Raw genomic sequence first — 9836 nt, 5'->3', positions numbered from 1 at the left:
TTCATAATATTCTATGTGATGCCTTCTGTTGGTCTGAATTTTTAAAAAGTTTTCATCTATTATATATTATTATAATGTCATAATATTCATGTGATGTTGGCAATGACCATGATAATAATGAAACAACACCTTTTTCTCAGAAATTTAAAAGTGAGGTAATTAAATAAAAAGAGGTATGCCTCTTAATTGACTCCTTGGTGTCTAAGCATTTGCAAAGCCATCTGGGTGTAAATAAAATTAATAAAATAGAACTACTGTGGACAGTTTAAATACCCAGTGCCAGTAATAAAGAAAAAAAATCAAAACACAGTAAGTGATACTGAAGATTACAGCTAGTTAGTTTTGATTTCTATTCTTTTCTCAACATTTTCAAAATTTCCATTACTTGAAAAAAATATTACAAAAATATGACTTTCAGCTGGAGGCAGATTCTCGGTCTCAGACAAGCGTTCACTTGTCCTGGAGAGTAACAGAAGGTCAGGATGGAGCAGCTTATTACACTGTCAAGTACCAGCAGATCACGCATTCACCAAATCCAGCAGAAGCAACATTTGTCCGCAGGTAAATTTTGGTGGAATTGGATATCATTATTCATTTAGTTTTCATAAAAGTATCATTTTTGTATTGTTCATTCATTTAGGTTTCATAAAAGTTTCTTTTGTTTTGATGGTAATAGCTTAGTATTTCAATATATCAGACTTGCAATTGAGCAAGGAAGTTCAGTCCCCATGTAACAACCTGCCAGTGGTTACATGGGGACTGCTTCTTCTATAACAAAGTATTATTAGTTGTCAAATCACAGTAGGATTCTAGACCTCTTCATACCTGAGTTAAGAGAGTTGGTTTATGGCTAGAAAATTGCTTTCCACCTATAATTGAAATACAGATATAAAGCTGCCAAATATCTTAACATGCAAAACAATTAGTTATGATGGAATTGCCTGTTATGGATACTATTTAGTCTTGAAATAACAGGGTAGTAGTAGATCTTTGGTGATAACACAACTGTATATATATGCTTCAGCAAGAGATCTTTATTTCTTTTAGATTTTCATTATTGTTGTAATTGTTGTTCTGTTGTACAAATAAAACTTGTAGATACAGCATCAGATGTTGATTAAATGAGCCATCATATTTCTTTTATTTCTATGTATGCTTTTGCTTCTTGAATTGAAAGTAGTTGTATTTTTGTTGTAAGCCAACTTTTGTAATTGAGCCTTGTAATAGTAATCAAAAAAGACATCATTAAAATGGACTTTGCATATCACTTTTAGATATACTAATCCTATCATTTTCTTGCAGTGACACTCCAGAGATTGTAATCACAGGCTTGAAACCATTCAGCACATATGAATTCAGTGTTCGTGCTCATGAATCAGAGAAGACATATGGCCCTTTTAGTCATCCTGTTCAAGCTATGACTATGGGTAACCGTAAGTATTACGTATTGTTCAGTAAGTATATGATGAATACAGGATTCTTCTTTGTTTTTTGTAACTAGCTTAAGACACAAACCTAAAAAAACACAATTTCTGTCTTTCTCTTACTTAATACACATATTTTGCAAAAAATTTTACACAACCATACATGTATTCCACACATGTATTCCACATGCACACAAATGAACAAGCACATGCTTATTAACAAGAACACACATTGGACACTTGCATCTTTCCACACAAGGGTATTATGAGAGTGGAATGTTGCTTATCACATGAGGAATGGGCCTGGAAGACGAGGTAGAGCAGGCAACAACATTTCGGAAGTTTGCTCAAAGCTTTAAGATGATATGGAATCAAGTCACTAGTTTCGGGTTATAGAAGTAATAGAACATGGAATCTCTGGGCTATTGAGAGTTTTATAATACCTGTGTAAGGGTTTCCCAATGCTTAAAGTAGATAGTTTAGCTTAAGATGTTTTCAGTTTGATACAAACATGTTTCCAAGAACATTTGCTTTGTGCTTGTGCAATTTGTTTTTATTCTGAAATATGAATTGTCCAATAATGCAGTGCCAGTTGTTACACTTCGTTAATTTCATATAGTATACACTATACAAGTGTCCTCTACTTTTCCAGTCCCATCATCACCAGAGGATTTCATGTATGAACCTACGGATGCTTCTACGATCCGCCTGAAATGGAACCCACCAGAACAGTTGACTGGGACTCTGAAGAAGTATGAAATTCTCTACAGTCTGGATAAGCAGAAGCCTTTATCTGAGTGGGATGTGCATGAGGTAGAGGGTGATGCCACGGCAGATACGGTGAGTAGTGTTATGATGATACATGGGAAGGGATACAGAGATATCTCATCACATTGATGATGATTTCATTATAATCATTAAGAATTATAGGTATCAGTGAAGTGGAGAAGGCATCAGGCAAGCATATATTTATAATTAGAGTCTTGTCTACATGGGAACTAAAATATAAATAAAATAGTTATATTTTATTGTTATACTGTATTAGCATTAATCCCCATGATCCAGATGATGTGATCATGTCATGAAAAAATTTGGTTTGAGGGCCAGGTGACATGAACATGCCATCATGAGAAAATCTGGCTGTGGGCTGAGGTGACGCAAACTTGCCATCATGAGCATTTTGGCTGAAGACCAAGGTGTTGGGAAAGACTCGCCACAAATGCACAAAAGTTATGGACTACTTAGAGATATGATATGGAGTCTGTGCAAGGAAAACAGTCTATTAGCATCTGGATAAAGTAAATCAATGGTAAAGGGGAGGCATAGAGTCTAGTCACCATAAGTCTAGTCACTGCACATGAGTGTTCACGTGCCCCTGGCCTACAAGCCATGCACTCATTAGAGGGGCTGCTCATGTAAACCTAATGCCCATATTTTGGACCATGTGATTCCCATGAAGCAACAAGATCCAATGTGTTAAAGAACTGTATTGTATATTTGAGTTCAAGATTTTAGAATTGAGTCTTGACTATCTATACCACAAATGGAAGTATACCTAGTTTTCTCTGCATGGATGACCTATTTTTTGTTCATCAAGGGAAAGTGTAATTCTGACCTAAGTAAAATGTACATCCAAAAATCCATAATCAATATGGCCTTAAAACACGCCACAAATTGGTTAGTTGAAATGATTATTGACAATTGAATTTGATGGTCCTTCAGATATGGCTTGCCCTACCCAAGTTAGATAATAGATAGAGATCATATTTTCAGTAGGTGGCACCCAGGAACACAAAGATAATAGATGAATAGGCCTGGGTCAGTAGTATCCTTGTTATTTGATGAGGTATTAACCCATCTGTGCCAGGCAACATCTTCAGACATTATCTCAAGAAGGACCCAGGGGCCGGGTCCTGTCTAGAATCTCAAATATGCCTTTAATTTTTCTTTCACTTATAACAGGGAATGTTCGCTTATCTGTTGTATAATACCATAGCAATGATAACAATCTTTTCATATGATGCCTTATTCACAAAATTGTAAGAAAGACTAGCCAAAAATTTTAATGAAATGAAAGTTACCATACGAAAGTTGCATATATATGTGTGTGTGTGTGTGTGTGTGTGTGTGTGTGTGTGTGTGTGTGTGTGTGTGTGTGTGTGTGTGTGTGTGTGTGTGTGTGTGTGTACATACATACATATATATATATATATATATATATATATATATATATATATATATATAATATATATATATATATATATATATATATATATATATATATATATATATATTTATTTATGAATATTTTATATATATATATACATATATATATATATATAATATATATAATATATAGATATATATATATTGTATAATGTATATATGTATATATAAATATATTATAATACAACAAATATAATTAGAATAAATATATAAATATATATAATAGTATATAAGATATATAATATATATATATATATATATATATATATATATCATATATAATATATATAATATTATATTATATATATATATATATATATATATAAATAAATATTATATATATATATATATATATATATATATATATATATATATATATATATATATATATATATATATATATATATATGTACACACACACACACACACACACACACACACACACACACACACACACACACACACACACACACACACACACACACACACACACACACACACATATATATGCAACTTTCGTATGGTAACTTTCATTTCATTAAAATTTTTGGCTAGTCTTTCTTACAATTTTGTGAATAAGGCATCATATGAAAAGATTGTTATCATTGCTATGGTATTATACAACAGATAAGCGAACATTCCCTGTTATAAGTGAAAGAAAAATTAAAGGCATATTTGAGATTCTAGACAGGACCCGGCCCCTGGGTCCTTCTTGAGATAATGTCTGAAGATGTTGCCTGGCACAGATGGGTTAATACCTCATCAAATAACAAGGATACTACTGACCCAGGCCTATTCATCTATTATCTTTGTGTTCCTGGGTGCCACCTACTGAAAATATGATCTCTATCTATTATCTAACTTGGGTAGGGCAAGCCATATCTGAAGGACCATCAAATTCAATTGTCAATAATCATTTCAACTAACCAATTTGTGGCGTGTTTTAAGGCCATATTGATTATGGATTTTTGGATGTACATTTTACTTAGGTCAGAATTACACTTTCCCTTGATGAACAAAAAATAGGTCATCCATGCAGAGAAAACTAGGTATACTTCCATTTGTGGTATAGATAGTCAAGACTCAATTCTAAAATCTTGAACTCAAATATACAATACAGTTCTTTAACACATTGGATCTTGTTGCTTCATGGGAATCACATGGTCCAAAATATGGGCATTAGGTTTACATGAGCAGCCCCTCTAATGAGTGCATGGCTTGTAGGCCAGGGGCACGTGAACACTCATGTGCAGTGACTAGACTTATGGTGACTAGACTCTATGCCTCCCCTTTACCATTGATTTACTTTATCCAGATGCTAATAGACTGTTTTCCTTGCACAGACTCCATATCATATCTCTAAGTAGTCCATAACTTTTGTGCATTTGTGGCGAGTCTTTCCCAACACCTTGGTCTTCAGCCAAAATGCTCATGATGGCAAGTTTGCGTCACCTCAGCCCACAGCCAGATTTTCTCATGATGGCATGTTCATGTCACCTGGCCCTCAAACCAAATTTTTTCATGACATGATCACATCATCTGGATCATGGGGATTAATGCTAATACAGTATAACAATAAAATATAACTATTTTATTTATATTTTAGTTCCCATGTAGACAAGACTCTAATTATAAATATATGCTTGCCTGATGCCTTCTCCACTTCACTGATACCTATAATTCTTAATGATTATAATGAAATCATCATCAATGTGATGAGATATCTCTGTATCCCTTCCCATGTATCATCATAACACTACTCACCGTATCTGCCGTGGCATCACCCTCTACCTCATGCACATCCCACTCAGATAAAGGCTTCTGCTTATCCAGACTGTAGAGAATTTCATACTTCTTCAGAGTCCCAGTCAACTGTTCTGGTGGGTTCCATTTCAGGCGGATCGTAGAAGCATCCGTAGGTTCATACATGAAATCCTCTGGTGATGATGGGACTGGAAAAGTAGAGGACACTTGTATAGTGTATACTATATGAAATTAACGAAGTGTAACAACTGGCACTGCATTATTGGACAATTCATATTTCAGAATAAAAACAAATTGCACAAGCACAAAGCAAATGTTCTTGGAAACATGTTTGTATCAAACTGAAAACATCTTAAGCTAAACTATCTACTTTAAGGCATTGGGAAACCCTTACACAGGTATTATAAAACTCTCAATAGCCCAGAGATTCCATGTTCTATTACTTCTATAACCCGAAACTAGTGACTTGATTCCATATCATCTTAAAGCTTTGAGCAAACTTCCGAAATGTTGTTGCCTGCTCTACCTCGTCTTCCAGGCCCATTCCTCATGTGATAAGCAACATTCCACTCTCATAATACCCTTGTGTGGAAAGATGCAAGTGTCCAATGTGTGTTCTTGTTAATAAGCATGTGCTTGTTCATTTGTGTGCATGTGGAATACATGTGTGGAATACATGTATGGTTGTGTAAAATTTTTTGCAAAATATGTGTATTAAGTAAGAGAAAGACAGAAATTGTGTTTTTTTAGGTTTGTGTCTTAAGCTAGTTACAAAAAACAAAAGAAGAATCCTGTATTCATCATATACTTACTGAACAATACGTAATACTTACGGTTACCCATAGTCATAGCTTGAACAGGATGACTAAAAGGGCCATATGTCTTCTCTGATTCATGAGCACGAACACTGAATTCATATGTGCTGAATGGTTTCAAGCCTGTGATTACAATCTCTGGAGTGTCACTGCAAGAAAATGATAGGATTAGTATATCTAAAAGTGATATGCAAAGTCCATTTTAATGATGTCTTTTTTGATTACTATTACAAGGCTCAATTACAAAAGTTGGCTTACAACAAAAATACAACTACTTTCAATTCAAGAAGCAAAAGCATACATAGAAATAAAAGAAATATGATGGCTCATTTAATCAACATCTGATGCTGTATCTACAAGTTTTATTTGTACAACAGAACAACAATTACAACAATAATGAAAATCTAAAAGAAATAAAGATCTCTTGCTGAAGCATATATATACAGTTGTGTTATCACCAAAGATCTACTACTACCCTGTTATTTCAAGACTAAATAGTATCCATAACAGGCAATTCCATCATAACTAATTGTTTTGCATGTTAAGATATTTGGCAGCTTTATATCTGTATTTCAATTATAGGTGGAAAGCAATTTTCTAGCCATAAACCAACTCTCTTAACTCAGGTATGAAGAGGTCTAGAATCCTACTGTGATTTGACAACTAATAATACTTTGTTATAGAAGAAGCAGTCCCCATGTAACCACTGGCAGGTTGTTACATGGGGACTGAACTTCCTTGCTCAATTGCAAGTCTGATATATTGAAATACTAAGCTATTACCATCAAAACAAAAGAAACTTTTATGAAACCTAAATGAATGAACAATACAAAAATGATACTTTTATGAAAACTAAATGAATAATGATATCCAATTCCACCAAAATTTACCTGCGGACAAATGTTGCTTCTGCTGGATTTGGTGAATGCGTGATCTGCTGGTACTTGACAGTGTAATAAGCTGCTCCATCCTGACCTTCTGTTACTCTCCAGGACAAGTGAACGCTTGTCTGAGACCGAGAATCTGCCTCCAGCTGAAAGTCATATTTTTGTAATATTTTTTTCAAGTAATGGAAATTTTGAAAATGTTGAGAAAAGAATAGAAATCAAAACTAACTAGCTGTAATCTTCAGTATCACTTACTGTGTTTTGATTTTTTTTCTTTATTACTGGCACTGGGTATTTAAACTGTCCACAGTAGTTCTATTTTATTAATTTTATTTACACCCAGATGGCTTTGCAAATGCTTAGACACCAAGGAGTCAATTAAGAGGCATACCTCTTTTTATTTAATTACCTCACTTTTAAATTTCTGAGAAAAAGGTGTTGTTTCCATTATTATCATGGTCATTGCCAACATCACCATGAATATTATGACATTATAATAATAATAGTAATAGAATGAAAACTTTTTATAAAAATTCAAGAACCACAGTAGAGGCAAGATAAGGTAGGCCTAGTAACTGACTAAGTGACTGGTGACTACGTGCTCCCAAAGCCATTTATGTTTACAAAAAAATTAGAATATAAAACAACACAATAAGAAAAAGAAAAAAGTGAGAATAAGGTGAGATTAAGAAATACAAGGAGAACAATTAGGAGGAGGAGGAAAAGATAGAAGTAAACACAGCATAAGCTATGTTTTACACTCCATTGGTTAATTACTGGTTACTGCTCTAATGTTAAAAAAGGACATAGACCAATATTTTGCAGTTTCAAATAATTTTCTAAAAAGGGTGCATAAGCTTAATAACAATATGCTCAAATAAATATTACCTGTCTGCTATTTTGCTAGAGTCAAAATTCATATATTAACAACAAAAACAAGTAATTAGTAATTTAAGTTCAAGCTTAGGTAGTACCATACCATAAAATATACATATAATAATAATAATAATAACAATAATAATAATAATAATAATAATAATAATAATAATAATAATAATAATTATTATTATTAGAAATTACACCAAGAAAAATGTTAAGCGTTACATTCATTTCTTTGCCTTAATAATTATATAATATGTTATATATATTATATAACTTTACCTCAAGTGAATATCCCTATTACCTACTGGCCTACCATAGATTTCCACTTACATAAGAAAAATACTTACCCTATCAATACTGGAAGTAGTGTTTGCAAACTGTGTGCTTTGGTTTGGGAGGCGAGTGTGAATCACGTTCACAGTCGGCTCGCCATCACCATTGGCACTTACAGCCTTCACCTGGACTTCATACCAATCAGCTTCTGCAAGTGGAAAACATTCACTAAATTTCACTGGAGGACAAACAATTGAATGATTGATAATATAAGTTTTAGAGGATACATTCAATACAAAGTGTTGGAAGTGTAGACTATGCACAGTTAGAACTAAAAGGTTGTCTGAGGAAGGAGAACAGAGGATACTTCAACATACTTAATGTAAGAACTTGCTAACCATCACAAAAATCTCACTCTACTATTTCTTTGGTTTGTTGGAAAATATCTTACAGTACCCTTAGTCAGAGAGACTTCAGCTAGGGCAATGTAGCAAAGATTGCCTTAGCAAATCTAATATAACTAAACAGATTTTCATTAATTTTTTTCACTGGGCATCACTACTGACACATCTATCATGGATGACAGATATATCAAACCCCAGAAAAATCATACATATAAGCAGTTACTTGCCTATATTTTCATTTTCCTTGCTTTATATAAAACTAGAATAAATAACTGATAACTACTGCAACTCCATTAACATTAAATGAATTATAAGTATAATAAAAATCACCAAGAAAATAATTTACACTTTATATTACATTTTTCCTTATTCACTAATTTGTCTTTATATACTAATTTCTGTAATTTCTGAACATGAACTAAGGTTTTCTTCCCTTCCGTGCCCATTTTCCTCTCAAGTGAAATATAATCATAATCTTTTTCAGAATTTCTTCTTTGTCCTTAATGGATGTAGTAATTGCATTGACTACTTCATACTTTTTTTAGTGTGTGGATCATTGCAAACTCCATAACCACACTGTCAGACTTATGTAGCCTTAATTATCCTTTTCTTTAGATTAAGAGAAACCAGAAACCATTTACATTTTATGGGAACTTTTCTAGGCCAGTGAATCTCCTATTTTCATGGTTTCAGTTACAAAATACAAAAAATATGAAATCCAAGCCAAATTTTGAAACATGATATATAACGTAGAAAGACCAATAAGTGATAAATCAACTTTTTCTTTAAATTTATATAAGTTGTAAAAAAGACAAGCCAAATTTTGGGCACATAGGAATCAAGCTAATGGTGTGAAGGATCTTTCTTGCTTATACACGATTTCCAAGTAATTTTTTAAAGGTAAATAGTTAAGAAATGGAAACAGAATATCTTTACAATATTTTTCCTCTTGCCATTGCTCTCTTAGCTACCCAAAGAGTCCAAAATATAGACTTCTATAAATTACTACAGCTGTAGAGAAGGGATAACAGTGTTAACTACTTACAAATCTTTGGCATAAGAGATAAATTTCAGTAATCTGGTAAGTCAGGTTCATATCAGTAACATTTCAACAATCCAGGAACTTTATTCTGATTTTGGTCAATTCTATCTGTGCTTTGT

At 33.0% G+C, this 9836-nt stretch overlaps 2 protein-coding genes across 2 annotated transcripts in view; one reads left to right on the top strand and one right to left on the bottom strand.

Moving 5' to 3' along the window:
• Positions 1 to 2498, top strand: part of LOC119575882 (immunoglobulin superfamily DCC subclass member 4-like) — a 2642-nt gene extending 144 nt beyond the window's left edge. Inside the window, exons 2-5 of the mRNA XM_037923420.1 lie at positions 419 to 561; positions 1303 to 1433; positions 2077 to 2264; positions 2490 to 2498. Coding sequence (XP_037779348.1) covers positions 419 to 561; positions 1303 to 1433; positions 2077 to 2264; positions 2490 to 2498 — 471 coding nt within the window. The remainder of the gene's footprint in view (positions 1 to 418; positions 562 to 1302; positions 1434 to 2076; positions 2265 to 2489) is intronic.
• Positions 2499 to 5414: 2916 nt separating this feature from the next.
• Positions 5415 to 9836, bottom strand: part of LOC119575881 (protogenin-like) — a gene marked incomplete at its 3' end in the record, with an annotated part of 47711 nt that continues 43289 nt past the window's right edge. The window contains 4 exon segments of the mRNA XM_037923419.1: positions 5415 to 5602; positions 6248 to 6378; positions 7120 to 7262; positions 8346 to 8479. Of these exon segments, the coding sequence (XP_037779347.1) occupies positions 5415 to 5602; positions 6248 to 6378; positions 7120 to 7262; positions 8346 to 8479 (596 nt within the window).

Source organism: Penaeus monodon, chromosome 8 (genome assembly GCF_015228065.2).
Source record: "Penaeus monodon isolate SGIC_2016 chromosome 8, NSTDA_Pmon_1, whole genome shotgun sequence".
Taxonomy (NCBI): Eukaryota; Metazoa; Arthropoda; class Malacostraca; order Decapoda; family Penaeidae; genus Penaeus; species Penaeus monodon.
The sequence above is the reverse complement of the archived record's forward strand: the minus strand, read 5'-3'. Positions and strand labels throughout refer to the sequence as shown.